Genomic DNA, 18,004 nt, shown 5'->3' with positions numbered 1-18,004 from the left:
TCCGATGTTCGAGTTAATCGTATTACGCTTGATCGAGAGTAAGGATCGCAGGACGACGACTGGATAAAAAGAGATAGAAAGAACGCGTGGTTTCGAGGTGTGAAAGGAGAGGAAAAAAAATCGCTAGGACGCAAAAACGCTTGCGGACAAATCCATACTTTTTACTCAGCAATAAAACTTGCTTACTTCCGGTTCGCCGAGGAAGGATTGTCCGCGGGGCGAGAAAAAAGGGGGGAGTTTGAAGGGGGCGGGAAAAACGGGAAACGAGAAGAACGTTCGGTGTCCTAGCGAGGCGCGGAGCAAGGAATGTATATCGTCAGTGGCATTGGGGAAAGGCATATATTATCTGTATTTCATGAAATAATAAATATTATCTTATTTTATATCGATCGATGCTTTAATTCACTTTCGACGCGCAAAATCGCCATTCCCGAGATCACCCGCCCACCTATGTCCCCAAGAAAAAGCGAACACGCTTCGAAATCCCTTCCGAAATCGCACGCATTTCTCTCTTTATCTTCCCTCCGCTCTCCTATATTTAATTCTTGGAATTACTTTCATCATAGAGATCGTTGGTTGTCCATTCGTTTTTGTACTTCGTAAACTAATACACTAAAAGCGCTAATCGCCACGAGACTCATGGCAGATCTCGCCGATCTTCTCTTCCTCGTTAACGAACGTCGACTTGACGATATATGAATTTCTAAGAGCTCGTTAGGACTGTAAACCAGCCAACCATCGAGCGTCGATTGAACAAAAAGAAAAAAAAAAGAATTGCACGTAAAAAGAGAGAGAACGATCTTTAGAGAATAAGAAGTAGAGGAGAAGATCGGCGAAATCACCTCCACAACTCTTAGAACGCAAAACTACTGGGAAATTCGACTAAAAAGGATAGCAATGGATTAATATCTCGTTGTCACTCGAACGCTTTGGCAGTAAAACGCCGAGCACTCGAATTAGAGTACTCGGAAGTTTCGCGACGTTTCTTCATCGGTTTCTGATAAACACCTTCATATCTTCGGGACGCATCATCGGTCTCACGCTCCACTCTCTTCTAACTTCCAATGAGTGACATAAATGCGAGTGACAGAACTCATACACCTATTACGTCTGTATATATATACATATATGTATATATACATCAACATTGTCTATCTAAGTTATTGTCAGCATTTTACGTCTTAACGGGACCGCGAGTAGAAGCTCGCGTTCTCGCGAGAGCGTGACAGGGCACGAGTTAGCCGGCTTTGAAGAAAGCCTTGAATCTCAATCAAATTTGTCAATGTATAACGTTTAGAAATATACGCACATACATACACGCATACACGCATAGATACACGCACGCACGCATCCACGCACATCCGGTATACCACATAGACACATGGAAACATTTTAGATTTTAGCTATTAGCCCGTGTAACTTGTAACAATGCCCCTTTATTTATTTCTTCATCGATCATGTTTCTCATTTTCCTTTTCTCTTTCTCCCAGCATTTACACACATGATTCACAGCGAAAGTTTTAGACTTGCTCTAGACTCGATATAATTCTTCCTTCCTTTTCTTTCCTCTCGCGAATCGATCAATGTCGCGCACGCAGTGCGTCTCTATGAAGCGAGTAAATACCCTACGCAAACGTATCTCGTTTGGATTATTACAGTCGTGTATAAATGTAGGCTACATACACACATATTCTGAACGTAAACGCTTTCGCATAACGTATACAGCAAAAAGAGAGGAGATCACAAATGACTGCACTCGCGTATAGATCGTCCAGAGAAACGAAATGATTGAGTATAATCATGACAATCTGCAAGGTAGAAAAAAAAAGAAAATAAGGATAGTAATAGTACCAATTGGAGAAGTACATCATTGAGTCGTCTATCGCGAGTATAAAGGAAATACTGGCCTAAGAATATCAGAATGCGCTACGCAACCTCCTCGGAAACGCTTGTACAATCTTACAGGCTAAATTATATCGTAACTTGCTGATCGTTGATTGCATGATCGTGATTTTCGAAGTCGCGAATTACCGTCCCGCATCGATATCGACGAGTAACGCTAAATTATACGAAACGCATCAGACTGGACGCAATTCTCTCTTTCATTAATCAGATCATAGCCTAATCTCCGATAAATTTCTTCCTTCGAGATGTAATTTTTCTCACGACGGATGAGAAAAGGATTCGTTAATACTTAAAACTCTTATTCGAATAACGGCATGAATTTATTGTTTTTAAAACAGTCCTTTGTCTTCTTCCTTGGAAAGAAACAATGAGGATGAGTGCACGGAACGCACATCTCTTTTTTTTTATTACCAACAATATTTGCGGTGTCCTCCAACGGCGCCGCGTACGCTTTTCTTACGAATTATCTTGTAACTCGAGAAGCAATTTTAGGCTGAAGCGAAGTGGGACTAATATCTCGTGTATTGTGTGGCTTAACTACGGCTATTAACGTATCACAAAAGAAATATCGCGTTTCTCGCAGATCTCTCCGACTTTCGTTAGCCAGCCCAAAATCACTTTTGTATTCACGTGACTCGAGACGCGTGCACTACGAAGAACGACTCTGTCTCCCTTTCTCTCTTCCTCTTTCCTGCTTCGTGCTAAAGCACGTCTCTCGCTAAGATACCCCTGAATTTTATTATACTTTCACCCTGTTATCTCACCGCACTCCTAAAAACTATCTTTTCGTAATACGCGTGTTATTAATCTCTTCTCATTTATCCAAACATGGTCATTTCTCCACATATTAAAACGCTCATCAGCGACGTTTTACGCTTAATGGAAGCGCACGCGATGCAGTTACTATCAATCTTCTTGATAAGATTGCTATATATGCATCGCGAATGCTCTAAACAGTTCTACGTTCACGTGAGCGATAATCGTTGAGATGGTAGCAAATCGTACAATTACATCTTGATTTATGCGCAATGTCCTTTGTTTCTTCCTATTCCCGCCCCTTCCTTTTTAATGTTACCGATACTATGGACGATAAGACATTTAGGTGAACACGAATCATAAATAATATATGCGCGCGTGTATTATGTACACATGGAAAATATTCGACGAGATTCTTAAAGAAACTTGTAAAACTTGAAAAGAACGCAAATGTGCTAAAAACACCGATGCAAGATTACCAATCGTCATCGTCGTTGCGTTTATAGCAAAAAAAGCCGTTGATCGATCCGGTCGATCCTTAATACTGTGCACAGAAAATATCGTTAAAAAACCATTGATAATTTACGCATTAACCATGGAAAGAGTTGATTGGTTTTAAACTTTCTTTGCTCGATCTTTGTGAAAACACCTTCTCGTGAGTGAAACTAAATTATAGCACAATCACTAGCATCTTCTTTAATAACGACGAACGAAACGAGCAACGAATACATACTGTAGCTTTACTCAGTAGCTTTGAGCATCGGTACATTCGACAATACAACACTAAGGCGATTTTTACGTAATAGATAACACTGCGTATACCCTTAAGTCTCACGTACACACTCCTGCGCGCAGCGCGCACGACGCTCTCTCTCTCTCTCTCTCTTTCTTCCGAGTACCACAGTAACAGGTCTGTCAAGTTACTTCAATCCGAAGTGCCCGCATCAAGTACTTTCAGGAGAGTTCTCGATAATTTACAATCACTACTTAAATTTGATACTTAAAATTCTGTCTGTGTGCAACTAAATTGACTGCTCAAACCGGAGTGTAATTGCCCTTGGGTTTGTAAAAGATCTTTCCGCGCACTATACGTCTCGTGATTTCATTCAATAATAGGCGTTTCTCCTTTTTGATCTTCGTCAGTATGCCCCGATTCTCTTGTGCGCGCCGCGACAAGTACGGCAACACCTCCTTAACCGGTCCGTATGGGATGTACTTGTACGCGGAGTAACCGGCTTGACCTGGAAATTTTGTTCAATGCATGTGTATACTTTACCTCATCGTGAGAACAACATTTGAGCTTAAACAATTATTGCATACCCAATGGAAATGTTATGTAGTCGCACATTCCTAATAACTGACCAAAACATATGACTTTATCCTCCGGCGAAATTCCGATTTCTTTCATTCTAAAAAAACGTAGAAACGATATTTTGTATATATAGATACACGTTGATATTCTCTCGCAGCAAGAATAAAGATAGAACTGAATCGCGGCGAAACTTACTTCTCGATCGCGAAACGCACGGTGTCTTCATTGTGCGAGGCAACCATAATTCCTATTTTCTTGGGATCTTCTCCCTTATCCTTGTACTGTTTCATCCGCCTCAGGCACTCCATGAGCGTCTTATGATAGGACTCGGTCGTCGCCTCAAATGTTGGATTCGTGGGATCTGGATAACCCATAGCTGCCGCTCTTGCCCTTTCCTGGATAAGAACTCTTCGGTATTTCGCGCCATTCAGCGAAATTAATTCAAAGAATAAGAGAAATGTTTACAAACCTGCTCAATGTACGCGCCGCGAACGAGTTTAGCACCAAAATAAAAATTTTGGCGTTCCGCCTGTTCGAGATCCGTTTTCACCTCGTTATATGCCTCTTGCAGATACGTCTGGTAAGTGTTGAATACCACAGCCTGAGAAGTAGACCGACATTTGGCAGTGAGAATATCATTCACTGAAAAGTAGCTAAGTGATAACGTCGCGATCCCCTGAGAACGTTAGGACATTACCTTTTTTGTATTGTACTTGCGCATCATCTCCAACGTCAGGCGAGAAATGGCCGGTTGGAAGTACGTCTGCTCTGCATCTATCATGATACGAACATCCAAATTGTCAGCCACCTGTAAACAAAAAAAAATTATAAATAGTCTTGTTATAATTTGACGTTCATTATAAATTAACTTCAAAATTAATAAAAAAAATTTCATTGCTTAACGCATACCGTGACGATAGTGTTTAGACGCCTGATCATGTTCCTAAACATTTCCTCTTCCTTGGACGTGAGTTGTGACATCAGCCTGACCATCTTGCCCGTCTTAATATCAGGTACTTGGAACGTTTCGCTCAGTTCGTAATTTTCGTCTAGAATACCGCTCCACGGAAAAAGGTGAATCACACTGTGTGGACAAAAATATCCATTGTGCTTACAATATCGTTCTGTATTAAAAGGTCGCTTCTATTCTTGATTTTGAATCTCGTACCCTTCTTTATCCGATTGAATTTTTTGAAGGAACTTTTGCACCGATTCCTCGTCTTTGATGTGTGCCTCCTCAAACTTTTTCCTGAAATCATCAGGCTTCGCGTGATGTGTCAGAACGGCACCCTCGCCGCCGATAACGTCGGACGTATACTGCCGTGCGCGCATAATTACCTCTGACAATTGCAGCTAAAACAAAAATTATTTCATTACAATCATACGTTTACAGATAAACAATTAAAGTCAGCAGTAAAAATAAAGTTACTAACCAGAAGCTGCGGCCGACCAAGCGCCGTTAATTTAACGGCTGTGATGCCCATTCCCATCGAAGCGCCTGCAAGGATATATTTTGTGTTACGTCATGTTATAGCATTAATGAAATCAATTATTTTTTCGCAAAAGAAAGAGCGCGCACAAAAGCGCTTGATATTTCAAGATGATAGAAAAAATGTGGAGATATGGAGAAGATTCCAGGGGAAAGAAGGGAAGTAGTGTCTTCTTACCGGGATAAGGATCGGCTTGGGCATGAGTGGTAATATTCTGGGAGGGGGGATATTTCAGCTGTAGAGTCTTAACTTCATCCTCTGTAAAAGTTAGTAAATTTACGAAGCAATATTCTTTATCTGAAGTATATATCGACTTTTTTATTTTCCTCTCTATTTCTTAGACATTAATCAACTGGTGACAGCTTTATGTCCGTTAAATGTCTCCGACACGTTACGTCACATAATTTTGGGCGAAAAGCGCAAACGGTGATCCGCTCACGTACCGATATTTATAGCCGAGTTACGACTGGCCTGTGCCTGACTCGTGGAATTTCGAAAGATCCATTCCATCGTCGTCATCGGCGACGGTGAGAGCACGCGCTATTTCTCCTTCTTTTTCGCACTGGCATATTTTGTATATACTACTCAACGTAACACACGTCATCAGGAAAAGGCGTGTGCTCTCGCGTCAACGAGAACCGAAAATTCGTTGAAGGCGGCGATCGATGTTGCACGCGACTTCGTGACGTTCGAGTCGCGCCCCCGTAATTACGCTATTACCCCTCCCTCGGGAAACAACCTCTCCGCCATGTTACACAGTTTCATTAAATTCGATTAAACGTAACTTTAAGTTTTCATTTTATTTTAATTGCCCAACTCGTTCAGTCAATTTATTTATTTCATATATCTTCGCATACATTTGATTGTCCATTTACGAGCAGCGCTCGAATTAGTATCACACAGCGAATATTAATCTCCACGTAATCAGCGAATCGATAATCGCGCTCGTGTAATAGTAATCACGTGAAGATCAAGTTATATAACAATGCAGTAATCTTAACAGATAGTAAATCGGAGTATTGATTTCCATGGATGGCGATACGTGACCCGTTCGGCCACCTACATCGTTCGAATATCCGAAGAAGGTCAAAGTGTACTAAAAAAAAAAAAACCCTGGATAATGCGGAAGAGATCGGTCTGTGGCGCTTTACACGAATTTAATCTTCGTTGTCTACGTTAATTGACGAGATAGATCGAAACGATAAAAAAAAATATGGACTTCTAATTTACATGTCGGCAAAAATATTTTTATTATTTAACTTCAAGATTATTTAAGTTCAAGAAGCTTAAGCTGAAAAATCAGTTCTAAGCCGGACTGTGATAGACATCCTGTATAGCTCAATGTCGCGCCGTCAAAGATGGCGATCTCGAGGATTAGGAAGGATTTTAAAATGCTACAGAAGGCCAAAAATAAAGTCTGTGACTCACTCGCCACAGCCTCCAGACACCTGATAAATATATCCATGTTTCGCTCGCATGACGCTTCGTTCAGGTAGAAATATGTCCTGGCCGACGACACCTTGTATCGCCGATCGGCGAACGACTTCTCCACGTGATACTTTTTCAGCGGGCCCTCCCTCTTCTCGTCGCCCGCCTCCGACACCGAGGCTCTGAAATGGAAGAATACCGAATATTCGGCGGGTGTTTGGACACTCGTTATCATCGCAACCCGCGCCTCTCTGCATTAGATTTTTTTCTATTTAGATTTCACTCTCGATTTTTTTTCCCATCTCTACGGATTGCAATTCTTCAATCACGTATACCGATGGAAATTAAAGTCCAATCTTTTCTTCACGCACAGAAGCGAAGATAAGCGGATGTAAATAGAGAGCTATATCCGATATTAGTTCGGTAAAGCGATACGCAGGTTTAAATTTCACACTTGACGACGGGACTCGAGCTACGGAACAGCGCGTTGCTCTCGCAAGGACGCCGTACGAAAAATAAAAAGAATCATCATCACGCAATAATCGCGATAGCGTAAATTCTCGCGATCGCGAAAATATGTAAAGCAAATAACTTACTGGATCTCGCGCCGCTCGGCCTCTTCCTGCGAGATGTCCTCCTCGACGGAATAATCGAGGATCGGTTTAACGCCAAATTGCCGCAGCCTATTTAAGACAGGTGTGATCTGCACCTCGTCTTCGCCGGCGACGAAGTGACCGTAGAACGTCGCCTTCATGAGCTTCGTGAACAGCTTTTCACCCAGCATTGCCTTGGCCAGTTTCATAAACTGTACAAAATTCAACCATTGAGACATACTCAGCATTTCGTTGACGAAGCTCACAATCAGTAACGTAATGCGCGAGGATGAAGAAAAAAAAATGTAAAAATAAAATCGCAGCTAATTCTTCGTTCGAGAGTCAGCTTCGGGGGCGAGCATTACGTAATCGCGCGGAGAGACGAAAACGTTATTGTAGGCAGTAGGTACGCCCTCGCAATAAAAATGTGGGTTAAATTGCACCTAACGATTACGTAAGATCGGCATATCGATCCCCTGACGAACGAAATGCTCGCCCCCGGGAATAATACGCCGTTGACCCTTTCATCCCTCCTGTCATTAAAAGTCATAGTCGAATTTAAATAAAGAATATGAATATAAAGTACAAAAGGTCCAATACGTAAGAAGAAAAGTATGTAAAATATAAGAGGAAGATAATAAAAATTTTCAATAGCATTTTAAAGAGTTTAAAAATAAAAAATGCAGCTTTCATACAATTTTATAAAATCATAACACGTTTGTTACTTGCACGTAGGTAGATAAAGTACACATTCGGTATTCAGGAGATAAAATATAAATTATGACGGGGTATACATATGTGAATTTCCACGTGTATAGAGACAAGCGGTACACGCGCGCGTACACAGATGAATATAAACACGTCGTGTATATACGAATATATATTTATGAGAGCCAAAGCTATAACGTTAATTGCTCGCTAACAACACCGACGTCCGATGCTAACAATATAATCAGTCATAATTTACACTCTGTGATTCATAGCGTTGCGAAATTGCGATATCGTAGATCATATAGGCACGTCAGTCATTTACATTTTATTGAGTGTAATATATATGGAAATGTCAAAGTACCATTTCATCAGTGTGTCGAATTGCGACCCGGATGGTTTGCTGGACCTGTTTACTCCTTCTATATCGCGACGGTATTTTCCTTTCTATATAGGTACATGCACATATCACCTATTTATATCTTTGCATAGAGGAATGAGCGCGAAAACGTGCAGCTCCGGTCGCTCCTAAAAAACTTGTGTGATTATAGAAAAAATCTATCGCTCTCCAAGCGAAGGAAGCGATTGATCCGCGCGAGTAAAGGAATTTCCAGATAAAAATAAACTTGACGTTCGCGATATAAATCGGCGAGACGCGGGTGTTATCTCTCATCAGATTAGCCGAATCTGATGAGAAATAAACGGCAGAGGTATATTCCGCAATGAAATGCGTAATGCAAGCTCACACGTGAAAGGAAGGATGATTAGTCAGATTGTTAAAATAGAAACAATCTTGCGACGACAGGAAGAAGTCGCTGATTACAATCCTGTCCCCTTATCGATCCGCTCGGGTTTCGTCAGATGAAATCGTAGAAATAAAATTGGGATGCAGCGAAAACCAGCGACGCGACGCGCCTGGAAGTCGGTTCTAATTTTACCGTCATTCATAAGACTTCTCGCTTCATTGCCCTGATAAACTTTTCGTATACTTCACACAATCTATAATAATGATTGAGGGGCACGTGGTATAAAGTTTACATTCCAATTCAATTGTGACAGTAATTTGTGATAAATTACAGAATAAAAATCGACGGTTAGAAAAAGTTTTAATCGTTCGCTAGACGTGAACACATAAATACTCGTGACTGTAGTTGCAATTAATATAGGATAGCTCGTAATCGAAGTGATAATTCAAAGCAAACTGGAAATGCGGATTCTTAAGTGCTATGCAAACAGATAGGCAGGTCGATACATGTTACACGGACGACAGTGTATGTATGTACTTAACGTCGCCACTTAAGTCATTGTTATGTTTGCCAAACTCGAGGGCCTCCCGGAGCTCACCGAAACGTTTGCCAACGTTATATATACCTATTGATAAGCCTAAACAGAGTGCGTGCCTGCATAAATCGCTTGATAAATTTTCCCATGCTGTGACGCGTCTGGTGACGAGTTCCTCGCACGATGTTGTAATTATGTTTGTGTTCTCTTTAAATTTCGCCCACTTAGAAGAGCGAGTAGAATTACGCTGATCGCGAATATGTCACAGCACTCTCAGCTGATCGGCCTCCCGCGAATCTATACATATAGGTTTACAAAAGTCGACTTTGTCACCGACGCAACGCGACGTCGCGTTATGTAGCTGCGCGAGATTAATCAGAGTCGCTGCTGTGTGCCAAAACCAGCTCGGACCAGCTCGCATATTGTTCGAAAATGATGTTATACAACTACGACCGGTAAGACAATTCGAGACCACCACTCGTACGGCTTAGGTAATGCAAACGAGAAACATTATTCTACCACCAAATTAAATTACAACACTATACCTACATTCTTCCCACTTACACCTCAAGTATATGTTTACCGAGAACGACACATACGTATATGTTATTACGGTTTGACAGTGATAAATGCAGTTCTTGGTAGTCGCACGGTTCGTCGAACTATATATATATCTATTATCAACGTCTCGTCGATAGTGCAACTGGAGAATGCGGTGCGGCGATACGCGGGTTGCGACTCAAGCTGGCGATCGATCTAGAAAAATTCCTGGCCGCGAACCACCTCGAAAGTCAAGTGCATTCCCTATTTTAATAACATTCTCTCTTATCGTCTTCGTAATTTCTGATTTATATTAGCGAGACATCGAATGAATCGGACTAAGAACTAATTTCTTTTGCACTTCAGATTCGGCGAGTCATCTGACGACGATCATATCGAAAGATCGAGTTATCCTGTAGAATGATAGGCGAGCATTATTGTGCGTCTGTAAATAATCGGGGAAAACCTGCGACAGATAAGAGGCGCGCGTGATGTACTTGAAATAATATCGATAATGTCGATTTGTTTCAGAAACGCCGATCGACATCGACGAAACCGTCTATTTTTAATTCTTTGCCAATCAATTTAATCTAAACAATCATTCCGCCGAGTTCCGCAGGATGTCTCACTGATGTCTCACAATGATTCATCCTAATTTTCAAGTTGAATTGATTCTCAATGATACTCGATGATACTCTAATCCTAATTTTCAAGTTGAATTCTTCAATACATTCATTTCATTCTTTAAATGAGTGTTTCTTTAAGTTCGAGAGACGAGCATGTCCTTTTCTTCAATTATTACTGCCTATTGACGGCGGGATCTAACGCTGGTATCTTTAGAATCGCAATTGGGGGAAGAAAAAAGTGAGAGAGGAACATTACAGTAGGGTCGAGAGAGGTGTAAGAGTTGGCATTTAGGCGAGCGGTTCGACTAGGATCGAATTGGCTACTCGTTGGAAATCAATCCATCCGTTCGTCCGTCCTTGATCGCACAAGGAGGCGCCAGACGACTGGACAGCCTTGGGGTTACTTGTACGCGTCGTTATACCGATCGGCCAGCTCGTCTCCCGCGCACACGTGTGGGACTGCCCGCGTGATTGACACGACATATGACCGCTCTCGTGTCGCGTTCCTACTTCCTACGTCATACCAGCCGGAAGACTCACATGTGCGCGCCGGAGTTGACCGAAATCCGGGTATTTCAAGAGCGTATCTGGAGAAGTTTCTGTTTTTAGAACAGACGTACCGACCAAGAGAGGCCGAAGGAAAGGAATACCTGTCGGTCCGTCAGTTCGTTTACCCAACTGCCGCGCCAGAAACGGCCGAGTTTTGAGATACAATGCATAAGCAGCGCATCCGTCAACTTTGATAAAAATCTGGCGGAACGATGTGTTTCGCTGGATTTGCCCTGAAACACAAGCAACCTCGTGCAAAGAGGTCAGAAAGCTCTGTATCAGGAGCGATCCATTTTTTGGGAATTGGAGCTGCTCCGATTTTTTACGCTAGTCAAGCGAGAGATGAGACGTGCAATTTAATATCGTTCGACAATAGCTGGACAATCAAAGGAAGATGTATCAAGTGGGAGTTCAAGTGAAGGACACGAAAAGTGCTTCTCGAAGACGTCCACGTCAGGGTGAGTTCGAGAAGAGGCGACCGAGAGACAGTCCAATCGATGCGCGAAAAACGGGAGCGGCAGACGCAGCGACGCCGAGCGATTTATCGTAGAGCGTTGCATAACGAAAGCAGCGCGAAAGCGTAATAATTCGCGAAAGATGCAAGAGCCGTGCGATCAGGGCCGAATAGATAGACCGGACCTCATCTTGTTGCCAATTCGATGTCATCAAACTGTCCAAATACCAACTCTCGTATCTCTCTTATTTCTCTTCTAAATTCTAGGGATACATTCTAAAATCTTCAGCGTGCGACAAGTGACCCGTATCATTTCTCAGCCCGGCGACGCACGAAGATCGATATTCCACGCAGCGCTTATTACTGTTAGAAAACATAATTACATGTCATAATTACATGTGCGCAAGGGAATAACATTGGTAATTACACTGAGGAAAAAAATAAGAAAAAGATATATTTTTCGAGAAGCGGGGTGCAATAAACAAGTTTAAAAGCTTTCGTATTTATTCGAAGAGACTGACCACGATCATCCTAAACGTTACATTGAGTTTGCCCATGCAACTAAACTTTAAGTTTATCTTATGTGTTTGTTAAAACTGTTCACTTTCAAAATCATTTTTACGAATTACCATTTTCCAATTCACGCTGCCGGCGTGCTCGATCATGTGTAATATTTATGGAAAGTGTATGGGAGGTGCCGCTTGGTCTGGCACACCGTCTGAGCGGAGTCTGGCTCGAGAGAACGAGGCAGCCAACGTCCCCCCCTGAGGTCAGGTCACGTTCTCAGGGTTGCATCGGTGTCGGCGAGCGATACGCGACTTCGCGCAGTATAACGTTCTCGTGCAATTTTCGTTCGTGAAGGTCTGCACGCGAATTCCTCTCTGCGGTTTCTCATGGAATTAACCGAGTGTCTCGAGAAACGCATTCCTTCTTATAACCATTCTGATCTTTCAACCTAAATTTAGATTTTGACTATCGAAATCGAAAAAAGCTTTCGATAGAAAAGTAGAAAGTTTCGCTGCGACGAGCAATCCGCGGTTTGAAGAAAAGATCTTTCTTCTTTTCTTAATCTATTTTTATTAATATTAACCTTTTATCGTGCTATCGAGTTAACAATAGATTTACCTCTCGCGATATTTACAACGAGTCGAAAGACTATCGTGATAAGAGCGTCGTGATAAAATCAAAGCCGCGCTAATTGTCACGGCTCGGCTCGGTGCAATTATCGCTAGCCAATTTTCCCGTGACATTTTTTATTTTACGTCGCATTTATGGCTTCGTTGTAATCCATCGAGAATATGCTCGGGCTCGGGCTCGGCCCGATATATGGCTCGTCCGCGATGAGAATTATTACGACTCGCGGCGAACCGGCGGAGAATCGCGACATTGGAACGGGCACGATCGATACGGGAATATCGAGACGAGGAAGAAAAGGGAAATAGCTCGCCGTCGCGTTCGAAAAAATATTTCTCGACCGTAAAGGGGAAAACACGACACGTTTTACAATTAGCGTTGCGACGCTGAATTATGCCACGTCGAATGACCGAGACGTTAATCAAACAACGCGGCACAACCCGCACAACGTTCACATCCGTTGGATGATTTATCGCGCGCGATTGCGTGCGGTCGACGGACGTAATGAATTTTACGTTACGTAAAGTTCGACAGCTAGACAAACGTATTATTTCGTACCGTTCGCGAATGTCAAGATGTATTCCGCAACGACCACGTATACGCAAACACGGAAAATCTATAACGCGGTCGACTTCTCTGAAAGCGAACATTCAGAAAAAGACACGACCACGTTTCTTACAAAGTATCTAATAACAATTGTCGTATTATTTTGCACCTTGCTTTGTGAGCGCGACAGAAAAACTAAGTGAGTTATACATACTGAATTACTTCCTCGCAATTACGTACGATGAGTGCGCAATTGTGTACGAAACTAATTAAAAGAAATATCTAAATGATATTCCTTGTTTTTATGAAATTCTCGCGGAGGACATATACACAAATTAAAAACGCCTTTTCAAAACTCTTCGTGCCAGTTTTTACGTCAAAACGTTTATACAAAAATAGATCAACATGGTTATCTATAATTGCATATTATTTGCAAACTCAAATTAAGATAAACGCCAGGATACTTGTCGTTACTCGGGATACTTTTGTGAATGCGAAGAGCGTGTCGATTTTAAGAGAATATTTGTCGTTTCAGCGATAAACTGAGAAACAAGTAATTTTATTCGACTGGTAATTTTACGGGAATGCCGATAAGCAATTCGTTGGCAATTAATTGTACTCATTAAGTAAACCAATTTGGTCAATAGTAATTCGAATTCAGCCAAGTCGTTACTTAGGAGCGCATACATGCGTGTAGGAATTGCTGCATCGTGGCACAATGGTTGAAAAATCGGCGGAATCGGCGACTCTCTGAACGTAAGGAAATCGCGATTGGATTCCGCGTGGCAGAACGTACTACACGTCTATCCTTGGGACGCGGCGGTTATGTAATTGCCCCCGGCGGCGACGGCGGCGATGGTTTGCGGCAAAATTCCTAGGTCGATCAGATGTGTCCGGCGAAATCAATAAAGTCGCGTCGTGCCACACCATTGTCGGGGCGACTTAACGGAAATAAGTTCCGGTGAAGAGGACGAAGGATCGCTGCGAGACGCAAAAGAAGAAAAAGATGGATCCTCCTGTTTCCTTCTTTTCCAAGGTCTCAAGGTCCGCGGCGTTATCAATTATTACGTTCAAGATCACGGTTATCGCGCGATCGTGATAGATTTATCGATCGGCCGGGCCAGGCAGGATCGAGCGACGCGATTAGAAAGACGGTAAATCGATACTTGGACCCCTTCCCCTGGAAAGTTACCGCGATCGACCTACCGCAAAAACGAAATGCTACTCGAGGCCCAGCTCGGGCTAGAAACTCTAAGAGCCAGTTTTGTCAAAATCGTGCGAGAGAGGATATATTTATATTCATATCTCGTTCCCTCTTTCTCTCTTATATCTCTTTCTCTTTCTGTTCTCTTGCTTTTGACAAAACTGGCGGAACAATCAAAACTGGCTGTCTTATAGCCAGTCTCTTATTATAGGGTCTCTACCTCGGGCGATATCGCGAGCGACTCCTGCGGGAATTGTTGCGCCGGTTGTTGTTCCGCTATCGGAAATCCGTCCCCGATCGAGCGTCAACCTCTGACCCGCTTTTCAGATCACAGGGACCACCCTAGACTGCCCTGGAGAGCGACGTCCTTCCCGAGATATTTCGTGATAATGTAGATCAGGTGAGAGGCACGTTAACCAAGGTTAGTGCTAACTCATACCGTCGCGACCGGCTATTTACCTCGCGAGACGATTACGTCATAACGTACGCGCGGGATTCCGCGCCGCTTAGAAAGCTCGAGTAATTAGCGCGTCCTGTCGGATTGAGCGATACGGTGATTGATTGCAAAGCGAGACCGTCGTGCTATTTCGCGCGTGTTTAGAGCGCCGCGTACGGCACGTATCGCGATACTTGGAAATCAAGCCGGGATTAGATCGCTGGCTGAAGATTTTAATAAGTTAAATTCATATTTCCGAATGTGAGAAATGCATCTGCGACAGGTGCGTGCCGTACAGATGCGTCAAAACCTTCACGAGGAGAACATTGCTAAATTATCGAGATCGTCAAAGCTTATCGCGTTTGAAGTTAAATCGACTGTGAAAAAGATTCTGGCTATTCGTAAATCATCCGAGAATTTCCACGTCATTTATCGTTTTATATAAATATAAATGGTCGTTTATAAATGGCTCGAAAAGATTCAGGGTCATTTAAATTCGTATTGCATTTCAACGTTCTCTGCGAGAGAAGTAGAATAAATAAATGTTTATATTTAAAAATAAGAACAGATTCTTCATCAGAAAGAGAGAGAAAAAAAAGTTGAAATAACGTTTCACTATTCCTTTCTACATTACATTTCATTTACAGAAGGAAGAAAAATAACTTGAGTCGTATATTGCGGTGCATTTTAACCCTCGCAGGCCACATTCATTTTTTGCATACGTGTAAGTCGGCCACATGGGGTCTGGAGGACCCCAGCCATTCTTTGCTTTTAAGTTTCAAAAATATCAAGATATTGTAATGTTATGTTTTTTTTAAACGATCGTAAATTTTCTGAGATTTATGGTAGTCATTTCAGAATTTGTAAAAAAAATATAACAAAAAAATACGATTTAAAAAATTTCATTAGGATTCCTGAGACCCCAGGGTAGCTTTCGAAAGATAAGTTCGATTCTTTTTCATTCAATAGAAAGAATGTACTTTATGACATACGATAAATCAACTTGCGTCCGATCAATTTCGCACAATCGGCTTGAACTAGCTTCGACTAGCTTAAACGGCGATCGCTTCAACTATCATTGCTCACTAGCACAATATTCAAGCTATAGATCTATACAAGTTTCCTGGGCAGCGATCACGTAACTTTTCCCCTAGAGTGGAAACGTGAAAAGTGCAAAATTTCATGCGACTATCTCTTTCTATTCAACACCAATAGAAAGAGATTGTTACGTGAAACTTTTCACTTTTCACGTTTCCGCTCTAGGGGATAAGTTACGTGACCGCTCTGCCCTGGATTCAATCTTCCTTTGCCAAGCGACGGAAAGATGAAAGATTCTACCCATATCAATGCGAAGTGTCGCAGGCAGACAGGCAGGCTGGCAGCTGGCAGGCAGATATACGTAGCCTGACTGAAACGAATGACTGAAATCAAGCTGATCGGAGTTGGGTCGAGGGATCTAAGCTTAAACCTAAACCTGAACAAGCAAGACAAGCGGTTCTCCCTCACCTTCATGTTGTGCTCCACGATGTACTCGATGGAGCACATCTGGTAGACGACGTAGGCCCGCATCAGCTCCATGGTGGTCTTGCTTTTGAACGAGGCGATCGGGTCGTTAAACTTCAAATCGAGCGGGTCGATCTGCCGTGGCAGCGCCGTGTGTTGCTGCTGTCCTTGCTTCTTGACGTCAGTGGCGGCGGCGGAGGGGGAGGAGGTCGCGTAGCCACGCACCTGTGCAACCAGCCGCAACGACGGCGGTGCCCTGGTAACCGCTGCCGTTGCCGCTGTCGCCGCCGTCGCCGCCGCCGCGGCGTTCTCCAGGAGGCCGACCACGGCCAACGGCGGCGCCCCGCACTTGGCCAGCTTCTTGCCGGCGCAGCATCGTCGCGGAACACTTCTCAGAAACGCCATCGTTTTCGGCGCGCGGCAACGAAAGGGAGGCGGATGAGAAAGAGAGAGAGAAAGAGCGAGCGGGGCGAGCGGGAGAGAGGGAGGGAAGAGCGAATTATTGGCGAGCGAGAGAGGCCGTCGGCGACGCGGCTTCCGCGCCACCGAAACGGGATATCACCTTCTCACCGAGGCTGGCTTGGTTCTCCCTCAGGTTGACGGACGGAGCGTTGAGGGACGGGAGAGAGAAAGAAGGATGAGAAGGAGGGAGAGCGAAGGACAAGTCGCGACGATCGCGCGGATAATCGGCTCGCCGACGACGATGCTCGCACGGTAAATCGAGATACCCGGGCGAGGCTGTAGGCGTGATGTAGGCGCAGGAAACGGGATCCTGCCGCCGCCGTCGCCGCCGCTGCTGCTGCTGCTACTGGATCAACTGGATGACGTTGGCTCGGTCTCTTCTCTTCTCGTAGTACACTCGTCGATGTGCGCGGTGCGCGTGTCTAGCGACGGACCGACGGACGTATACGTGGACAAAAATCGCGAAGCGAAGCGAGGCGAGGCGAGGCGAGGCGACGCGGCGCGAGGCGCAACTGACCGGTGATGACGGCGGCAGCAGCGGCCCCGTCGTCGTGGCCGTGTCGTGGGTCGTGGGACGAGCGGTCGAGCGCGCGAGCAATATAGCACGGCAAATGGCGACCGGCCCGCTGTGCGCTCTCTCGGTCCTCGCGACGCGACGGAAATATTGATTTTCGCTCGCCGCCGGGGACACCACGTTCCGACTGCGTACCCGTGGCCACCGGATCCGCGGACGGCTTAAATATAACGCGCCGCGCGCCGCGCCGCGTCGATCGGAATTCGTCGACGCGCCTCGCTCCCCCGATTAGCGCGCCGCCGACGCCGTCGCGTTCCCGCGACGCCGATTGGCCCGTCGGCGGAGGTGTGCGCTCGCGACTGCCGTTCCGATTGGCCCGCTTCTCCCCCGCTACGCTGCCCTTCTCGCGCGAGATCGCCGATACGTGCGCGGTGACGTGTTGCGCATAATGGCGCCGAACTATCTGGGGTTATTTCTGTCAAGATAGGCATTTCGAAGAAATTATTGAAAGAGCGTCAATTATTTTATAATTATAGTAATAATATAATGACAAGATTATGATG

The 18,004-nt window shown here is 44.0% G+C and overlaps 1 protein-coding gene across 1 annotated transcript; it reads right to left on the bottom strand.

Moving 5' to 3' along the window:
• Positions 1-1,416: 1,416 nt before the first annotated feature.
• On the bottom strand, positions 1,417-17,672 carry LOC112467833 (proline dehydrogenase 1, mitochondrial). Its single transcript, XM_025036691.1, has 11 exons — positions 16,469-17,672; positions 7,488-7,696; positions 6,892-7,073; positions 5,407-5,471; positions 5,142-5,326; positions 4,883-5,057; positions 4,671-4,781; positions 4,443-4,574; positions 4,169-4,368; positions 3,982-4,070; positions 1,417-3,902 (listed from the first exon to the last, which is right to left on the bottom strand). The coding sequence occupies exons 1-11, from the start codon at positions 16,868-16,870 to the stop codon at positions 3,697-3,699; spliced, it is 1,956 nt and encodes a 651-aa protein (XP_024892459.1). The 5' UTR covers positions 16,871-17,672; the 3' UTR covers positions 1,417-3,696.
• Between the last annotated feature and the right edge of the window lie 332 nt (positions 17,673-18,004).

The sequence above is a fragment of the Temnothorax curvispinosus genome, unplaced genomic scaffold (genome assembly GCF_003070985.1).
Source record: "Temnothorax curvispinosus isolate PA1 unplaced genomic scaffold, ASM307098v1 QBEX01017816.1, whole genome shotgun sequence".
NCBI lineage: Eukaryota > Metazoa > Arthropoda > Insecta > Hymenoptera > Formicidae > Temnothorax > Temnothorax curvispinosus.
This window is presented reverse-complemented; position numbering and strand designations above follow the sequence as displayed.

Bases quoted from the DNA above. Each gene is read 5' to 3' on its own strand.
- LOC112467833 (XM_025036691.1), bottom strand. From the start codon at position 16,870: ATGGCGTTTCTGAGAAGTGTTCCGCGACGATGCTGCGCCGGCAAGAAG. The intron at 7,074-7,487 runs GTAAGTTATTTG...CTTCCATTTCAG, and splicing joins GCCGAGCGGCGCGAGATCCA to AGCCTCGGTGTCGGAGGCGG. The intron at 4,369-4,442 runs GTTTGTAAACAT...GTTCTTATCCAG, and splicing joins GCGGCGCGTACATTGAGCAG to GAAAGGGCAAGAGCGGCAGC.